The sequence below is a fragment of the Nicotiana attenuata genome, chromosome 10 (genome assembly GCF_001879085.1).
Source record: "Nicotiana attenuata strain UT chromosome 10, NIATTr2, whole genome shotgun sequence".
In the NCBI taxonomy this organism is placed as follows: domain Eukaryota; kingdom Viridiplantae; phylum Streptophyta; class Magnoliopsida; order Solanales; family Solanaceae; genus Nicotiana; species Nicotiana attenuata.
The window spans coordinates 415,501-433,389 of NC_031998.1; the positions used below are offsets into that span (position 1 = coordinate 415,501).

A 17,889-nucleotide genomic window follows, 5' to 3' on the forward strand; every position below is an offset into this window, starting at 1 on the left:
CTTTGATTTATTATATTATTGGCGTATCATTATTGGACCACTAGTAAGTGTCGAAGTCGACCTCTCGTCTCTACTTCTTCGAGATTAGACGGGATACTTACTGAGTACACGTTGTTTTCGTACTCATGCTACACCTGCTGTGTATTTTTGTTGCACAGGCACATGTATCTCGAGTGGCCTAATGGGCGTAGCAGCATGGATGATACGGAGACTAGGTGAGCTGCATTCCTTGAGGCGACCCGCAGCCAGTATAGTCTCTTTCAGTGTATTGTACTTACTTTCTGTCCAATTTGTATTCCGTACAGTTATTGTACTTTATTTAATTACTTAGTGATTGCACATGCACTTGTGACATGGTATTATTTAATATTAAGTTTGTTAAAGACATCAATATCTATTCAGTGAAATTCATTACTTATTGTTTAATGTATAAAGGAAAAGATTTCAAAAATACTAAAACAAAAAATTACTTGTAAATTGGTGTTGGCTTGCCTGACAATGGTGTCCGGCGCTATCACGACCCTTAGTGGATTTTGAGTCGTGACAATTCCGCTTGAGTGATTTGCAAAGAGAAAGAGGACCATCGAAGTTGAGTGTGTTGGTGGGTATACCTCTTTAAACCATCTTCTTGGATGTTGAATCAGCCATTGGAGAGGAACTTTAAAGTTTTTTGTTGGAAGCATAACAATGGTTATTATTTATAAAAACTTAGTAGAGATAAACAGAAGAAACACAGTAAAAGCGAAAATCTAACAACTTAAATACTTACCACAACTATTTGGAGCAAAAAATATAGAAAATTGAGAGAGACAATGCAGATGAAGAAGTGAAGAATCGTGGTTTCTGAGAAAGGGGAAGAGAATAGCGATGAGAGTGAGAGAAATTGAAGTGAAGAATCGTGGGTTCTGAGAATGTATTACAGAATGGCAATGTGAGTGAGAGAAATTAGAGAGAGAGAATGTGGAGAGAGAAGTTTACATCAAATACAGTAATTTTGTGAGAGAAAAATCTGAAAGAATGAGAGAGAAAATTAATACAAAGCATATTTTATGGCTTAAGGGTAGGAGGTTCCATAAATAGATATTTGGCTATTAAAATTAAAAGCTAGTGATAGAATATAATTTTTTAAAAGAGTATTTATTTAAAATAAATAAGGTATCAACCTTTGCTATAGGAGGTAAAAATTCTAAAACTAAACCAAACCAACAAAAAAAATCGATACTTCTTTGGTTTGGTTTGGTTTTGGTTTTGAATTTTAAAAACCGATCAAATTTGGTTTGGTTTTGGTTTTACTCAAAAAATAACTAGGAAAAAATCGAACCAAACCAACTATAGAAGTAGCTATTTATTATTTATTATTTCAGCTATCTATATGTATATTTTTATACAAAGTTTCTAAAATATTATAGTACATGTTAATCATTTTCGCTTTTAGTCTAATTTTTTGCCTTTACATTCTAGTTTGATTGGTAGTTTTTTTTGTTGCTAAGAATCTATTTCATGTTAAAATAATTTATTTTAATTTAAATTTAATCCTTAAATTATTCCTCACTTTTTTATTTAATTATCATCAATATATCTTGGTAAATAATAGATTTCTCAAAGAGCAATTGATTTGATAGTGTTATGTTAAAAATGTAGCCGGCGGAATATGCGTTTGGTAGTGCATGTCTCATATATTTAAGAAAAAATAGATAAAAAACCGAAAAAACATAAAATCCGACATAAATCGAATCGATAAAAAACCGACTTAATTGATTTGGTTTGGTTCCAATATTGGAAAAATCGACTTGCTTGTTTGGTTTCTTTTTAGGAAAAAACCTATCCAAATCGATCCAAACCGAACCACGAACACCCCTGTTTTTAAGCATTAGAATTTTTATATTGTTGAAAAAAAAAAAGAAAAAAATTCAAGTGCAAGTCCCAACAGCTCTTTATTATCCTGTATTTTGTATAAGATGAAATATTTTACTATGCTTGAGTGTTTGTGAGTTGTGGAAAAGTTCATTAATGGTGGCATAAATTCAACTTCTAGAAGCATATTCAATGCAAAGTCAATGAACGAAATCTTTAATCCCTTCGCAGCTTTTTACACCATATTTAAAATATCTATTCGATCCATAATAAATTTATCATGGCTATACCCATTATTAAATTCTAAACAAAAATAATTAGTGTGACTTGAGTGATTAGTTTATTAAGGTTTAAGTAAGAATCCCTGTCAAGATAAACATGTATTATAAAAGGTTGCGCAGCTGCCAAATAGCGACCAAATGAAATAAGTCAAAATGCAAGACTAATGTGAACGCGCAGACTAATTCTAGGATTTTTACTACTATTTTTTTATCAACGGCATAAATCTATTATTACTATATAATTTGGTATAGCAATTACCATATAAAATTATCTGAAATTGGGAAAATTCAATTATGAGTCACTTCTGGGAATTTGTATCTGTATCTGCTTTTTGGGTCACCTTTTAACTTATACTCGCTTTGCAAAAAAAATTGCAAGTGTACCCACTTTTCGCGTAACTTCACATACGGGCCTGAAGCAGCAAAAATTTATGTCTGAAGTTTGAACTTCAGAATGTTTTACCTGAAGTGTAGCAAAATTTCAGATGTTTTTGCCTGAAGTTTGGCTTGACTTGCAAAGGCAATCACGCAAACTTCAGTTCATAAGCAAGGTCAAACTTCAGTATTGTGTATGTCTGAAGTTTGAACTTCAGAATTTTTTTACCTGAAGTGTAGCCTTATCAAAGCCAAACTTCAGATATTTTTGCTTGAAGTTTGGCCTGACTTGCAAAGCAATCACGCAAACTTCAGTTCATAAGCAAGGGCAAACTTCAGTTCAATTATGTACTTCAGATATTTTTCTATAAACTTCAGTCATTTTGATATAACTTCAGATATTTTGACATACACTTCACACATTTGGTTATGAACTTCAAATATTTGGCTAAGATTGTCAAACATATGGGGTATATACTTCAGATACTAAAGTATAAACTTCAGACATTGTCTGAAATTAGGCGCTGCTATTGGCGAACGCATAGGTCAGGAGGAAGAAGAGGAGGCGTCTGAAGTTGTTAAAATTAGAGTATAGGTTAAATAATTTTAAAAATATGGGTACAGGTTAAATGGGGGCGACCAAATAGGGCGTCCCGTGCAATTTTTACGTCACTTCTCCGTCCATCTTGAACTAACCTATTTTTTTTATAACTGTGGTATCCGGGTCAACTTGCACATAGTTTGACTAATTTCACGGGTTATCTGCCCCCTTCCACCAGCAACAGGTACCAGATAACTCTAACTATCAATAGGGGTGGGCGTTCGGGCAGTACAGATTTTCGGATTGAAGAAATGACAATCCAAATAAGTTCGGTTTCGGATTAATCGGTTTGGATATTTTGAATTTTCGGTTTGAACTTATAAGTTGAGATGTTTCTTTTTTTTTTTTATAAAAATGGATATTCAAATGAAGTACTCATATTAAATTGCCTAAAAAGTTCCTCATTCTCACCACTATCATCGAAAAGAAGTATTAGAGTAATGAAGTCATTATCAAAAAAATATAATAGAGACATTAATATGGCCGATAAGAAGTAGAAATGGTAAAACCATATCCAAATAGAAAGTATTCTCATAGTAACTTAGTAATTAATATTGAATATATGAGATAAATGGGTAGGGTATTGAACTTATTACTATTGACATATGGATAATTGACTAAATATGAAGTATAAGAATTTAGGATTTTCGGATATCCAAAAATTTGAAGTACCAAATTCAACATCTAATCCGAAATCCAAATTTTAAAAATTAAATCCAAAATCCAATCTATAATCCGAAAATCCAAGCTAAAAATCCAAAAAATTCGGATTTTGATTTGGATTTCGGGTTTGTCCAAATAATGCCCATCCCTATCTATCAAGACTTGGACAGATAGGAAGAAACTTGAGGTTCTCAAACCACTTCCTTGATCACTGGACCATGAATAACAAACCTATATTAACAAAAAAAAAAGTGTAGGCCACTGATGATGCAAAATTGAGTTGATTGTCTAATAGCATATGCCCATTTATATGCCATTCAAAAAGAAGCACTATCCAAAAAAATAATACTTAACTTACTTTGCTACCAAGCAATCAATTTGGAAGTCGCATTCACAATATGATCAAGTTTGGTTAACCAAAAGAAACTTCTCTAATTCACTTTCATGTTCTCATTTTCCTTCCAAACTCAGTTCCCAAGCAATTTCTTTCCTTGTTTTCTTTTGTGTTGTAATATTTGGCATCACTTAGGCAATGTGTGTCAAAATGATTTACCTGATGAATCCTTTGAATTGGAAAGCATTTTATTAACTTAAATGCCTAAGGTAAATTTTATAGGGAGTGGAGTCAATCAAGAAAGGGGACACAGATGATATGTAGTAACTGTGGTGAGCCTAACCGTCCGCCGGCATTGAACACTTGTTAAATCGTTTGCCGGCATTATTTGAAGTCCAAGCAGTGAATTGTCTAGCAGCAACTCCACAATAGCATTTCCTCCTCGAACCATATGATGAACTCAGAGATCCCTGGCTCATATTTTGGGAATTGAATGGTGAAAAATGGTCGGGGCACTAACCCTAACTTGGTCGTCCAGAATTGTACCGGAATTAGCTGTAACTCTATGAGTTCCTTATTGAGATTGACAAGAATAACTATCCCTAATTGATAAGTTAAGTCAAATTTGAGTATTTTTAAGAAAGGGTTAAGTTTTACGGGTCGGGTAACGGATAGGCCAATTAAATCCGATTGGGTATGAATTAAAATTTTGGATGTAAATTAAATTTTCACATGTCACATTATGAGTAGATAACTTATCCATTGTGGCAGCCGTTTAAAATAAAGGGGTATCCAGGCCAAGAGTGTAAGAAAATATTGGTAATGGGCCAAACTTATAAGGAGGGTTATTTGTAGACCTTATCGTAAAGGTCAGAGGGGTATTTGGACCTTTTCTATTGTCAAAATATTTAAAACACGAAATGTTAATTCAATTTTTTACTACTACTTATTATCCTTATAATTACACTACTTACTTTAAGAGATAAAATCAATACCTTCATTAGGAAGGAATAAGTCGTCATCCTTTATTTGAATAATATTTCATCTTCACAAAACAAAAAAAGGAAGGAAAAAAAAGGAAGAAAAATAGTCGAAGGCAAGTTAGGGAAATCCTTCACGGAACGACAATATTCAAAAAAATAAAATAAAAGGAAACCAATTTATTCACGAAAAAGGAAAGCAGCAGAAGAAAAAAGCAAAATTAGAAAACCAAAGAAAGTGCCTGGGAAAGCCCTACACCTTACACATTAGCAGCATTTCTCTACCAACTACACTGAATATTCTCTAATTAGTGGTACCCGCCGGGAAACTTCATCTTTTCCGGTCACCGGTAATTTTTCTTGAAAACCCTTTTACTCTTTTAATGTGGTTATGGGTTCACTTTGATCATCTTTTGACTACTGCTAAAGCTTTGATCTTTTGGTTTCTGCTCATTTACATTTGTCTTTATTTTGTGAAAAGTAGAACTTTAAATTAAAAGAAAACAAAGGTAAAACCTACAACAGCAGCTTATACGAGCACGATTTTTGTTTGTTTGTGGGTTTTGGTAAAAATGAATTCTTTAGATAGAAGGTGGGGTTGAATGTACTTTCCTTATTGGAGGTTTATAAGAAGTCTCCTGCTTTATTTTGGAATTTCTTTTTCTTGGTATGTGTAGTTTGATGAGTACAGTGGAGCTCAGGAAATATGAATTGTTCACCCTGCAATTAGTCTAAAAGGGAATTCAAGTGTTAAGCGTTAGTTTAAAAAATATGTGGTTCAAGTGTTCTGCAATTTGAAGTATAATTTCTTTGTATTTCTGTTCTAGAGTTCAAATTTGATGAGCATTGAGCTTGCTCAAATAGGAGAAACGGTGTTGTGTTTTGCCTTCTGTTTCCAATTTTTCTTTGTTGATCCATCTTTCCTCTTCATACATGCATGCCTTTGGTGGTATTACTTCTTTATGTGCTCAGGACCAAGAATGGTACTAGATTTTTTGGAACTACATATGCAAAAACTATTGCTATCTAAAAGAAATTCCTTTCTTTTTTTTTTTGATTATTATCATATTGGGGGAGAGGGAAGTGGGAGGAGGGAAGTGGTGGAGAATAAAATACGGCAATATGAACCTTCACCAATATGGTAAAAAGTGTGTAAACTCATCAACGAAGCTATACCCTAATCCCCCTCTGGATGAAATTCCTTCACTTGATGTAAGTGAAGCATGTAGCTGGACATTAATAGCACAGTATTCTATTGTATTGATGGAAAGTTCCCTAGCTCAATGGTTGACTAGTTTATTACCTCTTCTTTCAAACTGGAAACGCCATTGTAACTTCAATTTTCTGCCTGTAAAATTCTTTGTTGGATCAATTGTTTTAACTATCGACGCATTGCTTAGACAGTTCGACTGTTGCAAGCTGTTGTTACCTGAACATTCGCTGCAAAGACTACTTTCTACTAGATGGCCTAACATAATCTGACTGTTCAAAATGATGTATTGTTCCTAATTTTTGAGCTGCAAGCTTGAACTTGCACGTTGTTGAGCTACCTAAGAATTGGCACGTGAGAAATAGGTGGATATGTCCAGTTGGGAGCTACTAGTAGTCCAGTGTATCTGTTAAAAATAAATCTTCGGTCCTTTGCTCAGAGGAGTTTAAGGATCTTGGAGCCATTGACTCTAAAGTCTGACCGTCTGAGAGGTTTAGAGATTTTAATTGTTGACCTGTCATAGCTTTAAAATAGGCTTTTTTGTATATCGTTCCTCCTAGGAAAACTGTTTTCACCTTAAATCATGCTTCTTTAGTACCTTTATTAGGTTATAGGAATGCAGAATTTGGAGTCCAGAATTTTTTAGCTTTGTCTAGATTGATTCCTTTTCAGGGAAGAAACTCCGGTTTTGGAATTTTACTACTCAACGAGTCATTTGAGTCCACCAATTTAATTTGCTGAGAAGTCTGAACCATAATGATACTTGATATAAGCTAAGTTCAGTGTTAGCAATTTCCTTCTTTCCATTATTTTGTAATGTATTGGGATAGGATAGTGGGGGTAGAGGGCTCAAAAGTTGAATCTGATTATGTCATGAGGAATCGGTGGTATAAAACTATAAAATACTTGGTCTCCACACTCTACCAGTTTCGTTGCTTACCTTATGCAAGACCAAGATGAAACGGTATGTTCTTGGTTCTTGAGTAAATGTTAGCAGGTCTTTGTAACACCATAACTTGAAGGTGCTTGAAAGGGAAATGTCAAACCAAAATTTTCCGCCTCAACCACTTTAAACTTCTGGTCCGTGGTGCTGCTATTTATTCTTGGGCTTCTAAGGGGAATAGGAGCACAACTTATCCCAAAAGGGGTTTCGAGGCTGTTAGGACATGGCTCTTATCTTAGTGCTACTGTGAATTCCGTTAGGGGATTCTTTTTTCTGGATAAGTTCCACTAATGGATTTTATGGAGAAGAGTACTACTCCCTTTGTTTTTTTGTGTAGAGAAACGTGTGTCTCTTTTCTCAATGTAGATGTACTTATGATTTTCTGTGGAATGGCGTTGTTTTTATTTTCAGCTATTGGCTGGTGATTCCTTTTTTTGGGGCTTATTGAAAAAAAGGACCAGGTTTGGTATAGTTGGGCTAATCTGTACAAGTTCAGTAAAAAAATATGCTCATATTATGGGTTTAGTTAATAGTTACCATTTCATAATTCATATGATTATCTGGATTGGTAATGGAACTTTCTTTCCTCTTCATCCTTTTATGTTTCATTATGATGAAATATGACCCACAGAATCCTGAATACGTATGAGAATATCTTCAGTCTCTATGATTACATATTTTAATTTGTTCATCTGTCTTTCATCTACAGGTTTCTGGTGTCGAACGATGATGCCAGAGTCAACGGATGATTCAGACAAAGCCAACACTAACCGTGAGAGTCAAGTAAAGGAAGACAGCGAGTATGTGAGGCTTGTTATAAGAAATGAAAGAACATCTGAAGTTGAAACTTCACAATCCCAATCACTGTCCAGAAGAGAGTCTATTATATGGTGGATCAAGGCCATCATTGGGTGTATTTTCACTGTGATAATTCTACTAGTTTTCATAAAGTGGGGAGCGCCCTTTCTTTTTCAGAAGGTACTCCTAATTTTCATTTTGATCATGCTATTATCTATATACTCCATATGTCCCTATTTGGTCAGTGCTCTTTCATTTTTTGTCCGTCCAAAAAGATTGACACATTTCCATCTTTAGAAACCAGCCACTTTAACATTCCACTTGACATTGACATGACTTGTAGGCTCACTGAGTATAGACCAAATTGTTTGGTACATGGGTATTATGGTATTTCATGCATATTCAGCTTATGTTTCAAAGGTCTCCGCCTCGCCCTTTTTTCTTAATTTTGTGTCCAGTCAAACAATGCCAAACAAATCGAGATGGTTTGCTTGAGTTGTAGGCATATATGAATCCTCTTATGTTGATTAAAAATGACTGAATGGCATGAGATTCTGGCAGATTGGATCATGTTCTGTTAACAGATGTTACACAGTGCATATAGCATTGATGGGAATTAATGAATATGTACTATGTTGGGCTCTGCAAATTAACTTTGATTAGTTATGTGAGCTGCAACAGAAATATTGATAATAAAACTGGAGGTGGAGAAAGATAACACTTCCCCTTTATTTATTAAACTGGAAATTAGTGTGATTCAGCTCAAGATTCTCAGACACGGGACGGACTCCGCCTGTACCTTACAAGTGCATTACTCTTGCAATGGATATTTTGTTTTTCTTCTTCTGTTTCTTAGTGTAGAAGATGCATAAGTAAGGTTTCCTTGTTAATCATTGCATTTTTTAAGTTTACAGATTCTAATTCCAGTCCTACAATGGGAAGCCACTGCATTTGGCCGTCCAGTGCTTGCTCTCGTAATTGTAGCTTCTTTGGCACTGTTCCCGGTATTCCTAATTCCTTCTGGACCATCAATGTGGCTCGCTGGGATGATCTTTGGATACGGACTTGGATTTGTTATTATAATGGCTGGAACAACAGTTGGGATGACCTTGCCATATTTTGTTGGTTTGCTTTTCCGAGATAGAATTCATGTGAGATACCTTTGTGTCTTGTCTAGTTTATTAGTTCGTTGGTCTTATGGACTGGTAATAGTAATTTCCTGTATTGTTCTTCATCGTGTTTAGTTGATTGCATCTGCAGCAATGGTTAAAGAGATGGCCTCAGAAGGCAGCCATGATTAGACTGGTGGGAGAAGGGAGTTGGTTTCATCAATTCCGTGTGGTTGCAGTATTTAGGATTTCGCCATTTCCGTACACAATCTTCAATTATGCAGTGGTAGTGACAAAGATGAGGTTCTGGCCTTATTTTTGTGGATCTATAGCAGGAATGATTCCGGAATCCTTCATTTATATCTACAGGTAAATACCCCACACTGCACCCATCCCTTCTTTTCTTTGTTCATTTGCTTATGTTGTCTTCCTGCAATTTGTATTCAGTGGTCGGCTAATGAGGACGTTTGCGGATGTGCAATATGGGAACCATCACCTGACTAGAGTTGAGATTGTCTATAATGTTATTTCATTCATTATAGCAGTCATCACTATAGTGGCTTTCACAGTCTATGCCAAGAGGACACTGAGTCAACTTGAAAGCGAAGAAGAAAACAATGGTGAAGGCTCTGCCTCTAACCGTGGGAGGTTAGAAATGGAACCTCTCCCAATGGAAAACTCCAAGCACCCTAGTTTTTGCTCAACTTTGTAGTAAGAGGAATGTTGACCCTCGACTCTGTCTAGGGAACTAGTGTAAATAATTTGAGCTAGAGGGGCGTGTTTTAAATATCCCTCCATATTTGTATCTAGAAATCGAAAGATGCTTATCGAGAAAAAAAAAAAATGGTGTTATGTAACTAGAGCTGATGCCTGACTAATTGATCCTGGAAAATGAACACAACATTTGATTGTGGAGCATGAACATCTCTCCCTCTCTCTCAGCGCAAAGACAACCCGTTTACTCTTAAAAGAATAAATAAATGTTCATTCTTATTATGTTCATCAGAAATGCTAATAACTGTATAATTAAGGAGTTTGATGATTGTTTAGATTAGAAAGCTCAACAGTTGATGAGATGCCTTCAATTGCAGGTCTCTTAGAAACACAGATGCTTTCTAGTGTTTCCATGGCCATCTTATTTTGGGTTGATGAACCAGCTCTACTACCATCTGCCCAGATCTTGAGAAGCCCTTCTGTTTGCTGATCAAATATCCCTTTCTTAAATCTGCTTCCCATCTGTGTCCATGTCAAATTTGCAAAAATCACACACAATTCTTATTCAAGAATCAACAACAACAACAATAAACCAAGTGTAATCCCTCTAGTGGATCCGAGGAGGTAGAGTGTACGCACACCTTACCCCTATCTTAAGAAGGTAGAGAGGCTGTCTCGGAAGACCCTCGTCATCATTGTAAATTAGATTTGATATATAAGGGGATATAAATCCTAAAAGACATGGGGTAGAACTCTTTACCTGTGTGACAAGAGCATATAAGGGCAAAGTACTGTAACTGCAAAGAACTTGAACAATCACCCTGTCACACCACAAAATTTACATGATCATTTTTTGGCCAAAAACTAATACTAGTGTTTCTTGAGAATGAAAAAATGTCTATGGGATATGAGGGGTTTACCCAATAACAAGTCTTGGAATAATGAAACCCAATTCTTCCATGATGCATGATTTGAATCCATAAGTACACTGGAGAATTGTCAATTAACATAATGTTGATGTTAGAAGCTCTCATCATCTAGGGTGAATAAAAGTAAGAAAAGTGAGTGAAGTAAGTTACCCAAATCCAGACGAAGAAAGCAATCTCAAAGGAATTTTGGAACAAAATGAAGTGAATGAGGTAAAGGACAAGAGTTGGATTGTGAAACCAAAACAATTCATCAGAAGGTCTAACTGGTGTGGTTTCATCTACTACTGATGACCTCTCTGCAACCTCTTGAGCCAATTCTGTTATTATGTGTTCCAATTTTGTTCCCACTAGTAGTAATAGCTGCATATATTTTTTCACATGTCATAATATATATTGTTAAATAAAGCAACTTGCTCGAGATTGAAACATAATTATATGACATGTGTGAATCTTTTCGGGTCTCTCAATAATCTTGCTTTGTTATGAAATATAGCTCAAAATAACAATATAGAATAAGAAAAAACAAGCTAAAAGATACAGAGAGGAAGAGATTCTTATTTCTTCTTCAATTATGATATCTTTCATATCTATTACAAGGCCTTTATATAGGCACGAAAAGTGAAGAATCATTATTGTAAAAAGTGAGTGGAATGGCCACTATTGAGAGAAATGGCCACTATTGAGTGGAATGGTCACTACATAAATATGTCATTGAATATGTCATTAAGCATTTGAGAGGAAGATCATGGAGGAGGTTATGGAGATAACGGAGAATAGTGAGCATTACTCCCTTGGTGGTTATGGACATCCACCATAATTCAAGATTTTATAACATGTTTATAATATTTTTCAATAGTATATAGGAATGTAAAAATCCCAATAATAATTATCTTATTGTTAGATGAATAACTTGAAGTAAACTTTAATTAGCACTCAGCTTTTCACATTTTTTTTTTTGCATAGAAAAGGTCAGATTTCAATGGACTTGCAATACGGTGGCATATTTCATTAAAGTCTAAGTTTGAAATTGAATATGATTTAAGTTTTACCCAAAATGGCTTCTTTTATTCTTTTCTTTTCTTTTCTTTTTGAGTTTTTGGCATTAAAAAGGGGGTGGGGAAGAAAAGATTAGTCACTTACAACCAGGGGTAAAAATGATAGCCAAAAGTAGGTGTGCCATCCTGCAAATTTGAACCATACATTAATAGGAGCGTTTTATTGTTCAAAATGAAATACATAATTCCAGAAATGGGAAGAAAAAAAATAAAAAAATAAAAAAGCAAGATTAGAATTAAGATTCATATACTATGATAGAAAAGTACCTGCAATGTTCATCAACAAAAAGAGAACGACAAAAAGCCACAAGTACCAACTGTTCAAGATCATTTTTCAGAAATTAGCTTGATTATATATAATTGAATCAAAATTATCAAATTATTATCCTAACTATAATTAGTATATGTATGCTAATTTACCTGATTCCGACAATCTTTTTGAAATCATGCTCTAGTGTCCGCATCATATATTTGTGAAAATCAAATTTAGAATTGGTTGGGCAATGTTCCTATATACATAAACGAATATATTGTAGTTAAAAAGCTGTAGTTCCAATAAAAACATAGAATTGACACAAAGGAATGATAAATGAAAATGAAAGATAATGGAAAGAATTACTAATGCTTACTCTGATAAATGCAGACCGCAAGACAATATAATCTGACTTGGTTACTGAACCATAAAATTGTTTAAAAAATGCCACCTATTTATATACACATGAAAAATGTTAACTCTTGTACCAAGAAAAAAAAGGAAAAGAAAAATGTTATGTCTTCCACATTTTTCTCTGAGGAATACTAGTATATATTTGTGGTATGAGAAAAATATTTTTCGAAAAAAAGTCATATCTTGATATTTGGTTGTCAAAAAATATTTTCAAGGAACTTTTTTTTTATCAAACCATATTCTCACTTTGTGTGGAAGTCGATTTCCTTCACATCATATTATTGCTCCAACTAGGGGTGTACATAGGTCGGAATGATTCGGATTTTCTAATTATCAAACCAAACTAATTGTGTCGGGTTATTAAATCTAAAGACCATACCAAACAAATAAAAATCGGGTTTTTTAATCTTTGTTTCTCGGATTTTTCGGGTTTTCGGGGTTTTTTTCCCCATAAAGTCTTCATAGCACAAAACATAGAATTTGTGTTCCAAATATTTCTTTAATCCTAGTAAGACAGAACTAAATAAGGTATTTTTCAATAAAATAATATAAATAGGAGATGAGTCATGGCATTGTACTAAAAATATTCAACAAGATAATAAAATCGCATAAAATAAATATATATTAATAAACCATAATGAAAACAAACATAATTTAAAATTAAGTTGCTAAAATAAGTACGACTAATAAGTACTACTATTATTTACCTCACTAAACACTAAAGAGAAAAATAAGCTATGTATTTTATCTAAACCACGGGAAAACTAAAAAGTAGATATCCAACACTATTTCATTCATAGTACTATTGAATTGAATGTCTTTTATTAGCATTAGTATTAACTTGATTTTGGTTTAGGATACCATTTATGGACTACAAAACTTATTGGAGCATCCAAAAATTAAAGTCCAAACTTGAAAAATACGTTTAAAGATAATGTTAGCTACGAAAAATTTAAGAAATATTTATAAACTACGGTACAATAATTTTTTTATGTATTAATTAAACATATTTAAACCTTCTATACATATAATGTCGGGTTGGTTTCGGTTTGACTTTTTTGTTTAGTTAAAACCAAACCAAACCAATTATGGTCGGGATTTTTCTTCCAACACCAAACCAAACCATAGTAAGATTTTTTTCTCGGTTCGACTCGAATTAGCGGGTTGATGCGGTTTGTCGGTTTCATTTGTACACCCCTAGCTCCAACCAACAATTAAACATTATCATCAATCTTTAATACTACTAAATTTCTTTATTAAAAGGTTATCCGATTTGCTAATATTATTTTCATTATTTAATAAATATATTTTAGAAAATTTTTACTCTCCAACCAAGCATCGAAAAATAATTATCATTACTTAATAACATTTTTTCTATAAAGTATTCTTCACTCTCTATCCAAATACCGATTATTTTTAAAAAAAAATACTTTTGAAAAATGTTTTCAGTCATTCCAAATGCGTCAGGTCGATCAACTTACCGTCCAACTCACGACAGTGTATTTCCTCCAACGTCTACCAGCTCTATCCATGAATGATTTAAGATGGATAATATGCACTACACAAAGAGGAGATATCATGGTAATAATTAGTTAAAAATCCTATATTGACTTCAGAAAAATTTAGAAAAAGGAATATAAACAAATACCAAATAATAATCAACACAAAGTTTACCATGGTGTGGCCTTGGTTCCTTTTGAATTGAGTGCTCCCAATGTCCCCATTGACGTTGTATCTATTTTATTTAAAGGAGGCGTTAAGTGGTAAATTTTACATTACGTGGTTGCGTACTAATTATTGAAATATATTGTTACAAATTACAAGTAAATAAAAGGTCAACACTAACATAAGGTCATGATATTAATGAGACAATATAAGCTAATTTATAAGCTTTTGAATAATATTATCATGCGGCAAAATATATCCTTTTTCTACTGTCAATTTGGTATTTGCTCAAAATGTTCCCTTCCAGAATTTTTTTGAGAAGAAATTAAAGAAAGTACAAATTTTCTTTCAAAAAAATTTAAAGGACACCTACCTTAGCAACTCCAAGAACCATGGTCGTGGCACAAAAGACAACATGTGTGAGTGCCAACACAAATATGAAAATGTGCAGTTGATGTAATGCCTCCAATGATAAAAGTGGAACTTGTCCCTACACAAACAAATCAATAAGATATATACTTAAAACAATTAGTGTGGATTGTGGATCACACTCTATATATGTATACAAATTGACCTAATTTGAGTCGCGTCAAGCATTATTTAAGAAACTATTTTAGCAATGCAACAATATATATACCTTATGACGGCTACAATGGTCTACACTGTTACCTCCAGCTAAAAGATGTCTCCCAGTTGTTGCAGTGAGATGATTAGAGGCACCAGATTCTTTCAACGTACAAGGAAGCATTATTATGGATATATTTTCAGGAATGCATATTTGGCTTACTGGCCCTTGGAACACCGTCAATAATAAGGAAATAAACCCCAAAAGCATCAATTCTGGAAAATTCAACAGCCAAAAGTTTAAAAAAAGGAATTATGAATTGATAATTTCGATTTCCTCAAAATATTGTAACGAAAATGCAAGGATCAAACCTTCTTTTAATTTCTGCAGGGCCTCAAATAATGCATCTTGTTTCTTGTCCCGGAAGAACTGCATGCAACATGAAATCATTAAAACAATAATAATATGATACTAAGTGCTTTTAATTGTACCAAAAATGTTCAATAAATTAGGCTCCGTTTGTCCATAAAAAAAATATTTTTTTTTAAAAAAAACGTGTTGGTCCATGAAATTTTAAAAGTTTTGAAAAAAAAAAATCGAAAAGAAGAGCCCGTTTGGACATAAGAATTTTTTTCCTTTTTTTTAAATCAGCGTTTGTTCATAAAATTTTCAATTTTCACTTGAAGATGCATTTTGGAATTTTTCAAAAATTTGAAAAACTTAAACAACCCAAAATGATATTCATGTCCAAACACAACTCTAAATTTCAAATACCATTTTCACTTGAACAAATTTTTCACTTTTTTTTTTTGGAATTTACAATTCTTATGTCCAAACGTCCACTTACAAAGCTGCAATATTTTTTCAAGTAAAATGCATGTCCAAATATATATAATTTCAAATTCTAAATATCAGTTTTCAACTTAACTCCTTTGTTTTCAAACATTACCATTTTTTAATGTCCAAACGCCTACTTAATAAAACAAGTACCTTTCCAAGACGATGAAGGCCACGTTCGGCAAGAAGGGAAATAAGAACAATGACGATACAGACGACGGCGACCACCCATGTTGGTGTATACTCCAGCGACCGTGACTCTTCTTCCGCCATTTTTATTAATTACTAAAGCTTAATTAATGCACACATCCCCGTTTGATCTGCAAATTCCTGAACCATTCATTGTATATAAAGGAAAAATAAAGGTAGAGAAACAGCTGCCATGTCTGAAGCTAAGGCAAAGCATAAGTGTGAGAGAGGGAAAAGTAGATAAGGGTGCGCAAGCAAAGAACAAATGCTATCACTGTGCTTGTGAGAGTTTTCCAATTAAAAAAGACTTAGTATTTGATTAATTTATTAATTAAAGAGAAAAGTCTCATCAGAAATATATTTTTGTTAATTAAGTATTTTGGAATATTCTCAAAAAATAACTTCTACTAGAGGTGTGTAAAACATGTCTTTGCTTTGCACCATATCTTTCTAAGAAATTCTTAATTACTTCTCTAGAAAAAAGAAATTCAAAAGTACATTGTCCAAGTGATCGACACCTTTGTTTTGCTTAAAACAGAAGGCCTAAGGTGTACTATTCCCTTCATCTCATGTTTGGAGCTTTGGGATACTATACCTTGCAAAGGTAGATTTTAGAAAGACTGACACATTTGGATTGAAACATTCTCATGATTTGGCATCACACAAAATTCTTGTCGATGGGTTCCCTTAAGACTCGCACATCTTTGTAGAGCAGTGACAATTAATTCTCCTCTGAAGACTCGCTTTTACAACGGCTTCAATGAGTTCCCTTAATCAAGCCATTGCCCGGAGTCGACGGCTCATTCTTCAACAGGCACGCGATCAGAGCCTAAGTTAGTGATGCTTTCGGCTACTGGATTTTCGCCATCTAGGGTGCAGTATTTGGGCCGCTTCTTCACCTAGCTGTACGGCGCTTGTATTGCTCTCCCACAACCTCGTTTTCACGATTTAGGCAGCTCCCATTTTGCCTGCCGCTACTATGAGAATCGCATTTGCTTTCTTTTCCTCTTGCTAATAAGATCTTTCAGTTCGCCTGGTTTTCTCTTGGCTGCCTATGGATCAAAAGCAGTTCGAAAGATTGCCCTATTCAAAAATTTCAGGATCTATGCTGATTTTCAACTCCCCAAAATATTTCGTACTATGTGTGAGTGATAGCATATGCGTCAAGACTTACTAATCATGGTCTAGCCTAAGCTATCCTTTAGGAACGTTTATGAGAGGCGAAGGGGAAGACGAAGGGTGAAAATGAAGGGGTAAATAGATTTGGGTAAATTATTGTTATTATTTTTTTTTACAAACGGGAGATAATATATTATAAGCTACGCAATATTGTTTGTTACATCATCCAGAAAACTACATGCCTTAAGGACATTTGTATTGCCCAAGTTGGCTAGCTTACAGCATACCTCAATACTAATATTTTTAACAAAATAAACACATCCCGCCCTATCTGTAGCCAGATTATTTATAATATAAGGGAGCGGTCTGTCTAGAAGTTGATGTTCCTTAGCATGATTAAGAGCTTCCTTTGCCAGCTTATGGGCTATTTTATTCCCTTCCCTGAAATTATGGCGGATTGACGGCTGCTTCAGCTAGAGCATTTACCACCTGCAAGTGCATAGAATCATATCGTGAGAGGCACAACCAGAATTTAATACTTTGATTACCTATGTTGCGTTTGTTTCAATGATCAATGCAGTGTATCCCTTCGTTAGAGCTACGTTGAGACCTTCCTTGAGTGCTTCTAGCTCGGCCTGAAGAGGTAAACTTGCTGGGCATTGATGTTGGAAGCCCATTATCCAACTACCATTATGATTTCTGAATACGCCTCCAAACCCCCTAACTTAGCTTTTTCTTGGGATGCAACGTCAACGTTTAGTTTGTAGAAGTTTGGGTAGGACTTGTGCCATGCAACTTTAATTGCATGGGAATGAACAGTAAGTTGTTCCTTTTCAGGAAGGAGCTTATACTTAGTTGCTAAGGCCATGGCGTGTTTAGGATTAAAATTGTAGGTCGTGTTAGAGTGATTGTTGCTATTACGGTTGAGCCAAATGCTCCATAGGACAAACGGGTATAGCTCTTTCCACGTGAGGTAAGGGAAGGGTGTGGTGTTATTCAAA

The 17,889-nt window shown here is 34.3% G+C and overlaps 2 protein-coding genes across 3 annotated transcripts; one reads left to right on the forward strand and one right to left on the reverse strand.

Moving 5' to 3' along the window:
* On the forward strand, positions 5,264 to 10,150 carry LOC109232874 (TVP38/TMEM64 family membrane protein slr0305-like). The gene is made up of 5 exons (XM_019398560.1): positions 5,264 to 5,438; positions 7,951 to 8,219; positions 8,954 to 9,190; positions 9,300 to 9,517; positions 9,596 to 10,150. The coding sequence occupies exons 2-5, from the start codon at positions 7,968 to 7,970 to the stop codon at positions 9,858 to 9,860; spliced, it is 972 nt and encodes a 323-aa protein (XP_019254105.1). The 5' UTR covers positions 5,264 to 5,438; positions 7,951 to 7,967; the 3' UTR covers positions 9,861 to 10,150.
* LOC109232873 (MLO-like protein 13) lies at positions 10,034 to 15,922 on the reverse strand. Of its 2 annotated transcripts, XM_019398557.1 has the most exons (14): positions 15,734 to 15,921; positions 15,115 to 15,172; positions 14,816 to 15,018; positions 14,552 to 14,668; positions 14,188 to 14,248; positions 13,995 to 14,071; positions 12,476 to 12,550; positions 12,267 to 12,355; positions 12,114 to 12,163; positions 11,932 to 11,972; positions 10,942 to 11,151; positions 10,783 to 10,850; positions 10,623 to 10,683; positions 10,034 to 10,384 (listed from the first exon to the last, which is right to left on the reverse strand). In XM_019398557.1, the coding sequence occupies exons 1-14, from the start codon at positions 15,851 to 15,853 to the stop codon at positions 10,175 to 10,177; spliced, it is 1,440 nt and encodes a 479-aa protein (XP_019254102.1). In that variant the 5' UTR covers positions 15,854 to 15,921; the 3' UTR covers positions 10,034 to 10,174. The 2 variants fall into 2 exon arrangements, with proteins under 2 accessions (XP_019254102.1, XP_019254104.1); XM_019398559.1 differs by lacking the exons at positions 10,034 to 10,384; positions 10,623 to 10,683 and having other exon boundaries at positions 10,779 to 10,850; positions 15,734 to 15,922.

Excerpts from the sequence above, each read along its gene's own strand:
- LOC109232874 (XM_019398560.1), top strand. The coding sequence starts at position 7,968 with ATGATGCCAGAGTCAACGGATGATTCAGACAAAGCCAACACTAACCGT. Across the intron at positions 8,220-8,953 it reads CGCCCTTTCTTTTTCAGAAG|ATTCTAATTCCAGTCCTACA; the intron begins GTACTCCTAATT and ends TTAAGTTTACAG. Across the intron at positions 9,518-9,595 it reads TCCTTCATTTATATCTACAG|TGGTCGGCTAATGAGGACGT; the intron begins GTAAATACCCCA and ends ATTTGTATTCAG.
- LOC109232873 (XM_019398557.1), bottom strand. The coding sequence starts at position 15,853 with ATGGCGGAAGAAGAGTCACGGTCGCTGGAGTATACACCAACATGGGTG. Across the intron at positions 14,249-14,551 it reads TGGTTCTTGGAGTTGCTAAG|ATACAACGTCAATGGGGACA; the intron begins GTAGGTGTCCTT and ends TAAATAAAATAG. Across the intron at positions 12,356-12,475 it reads TGCGGTCTGCATTTATCAGA|GAACATTGCCCAACCAATTC; the intron begins GTAAGCATTAGT and ends TTATGTATATAG.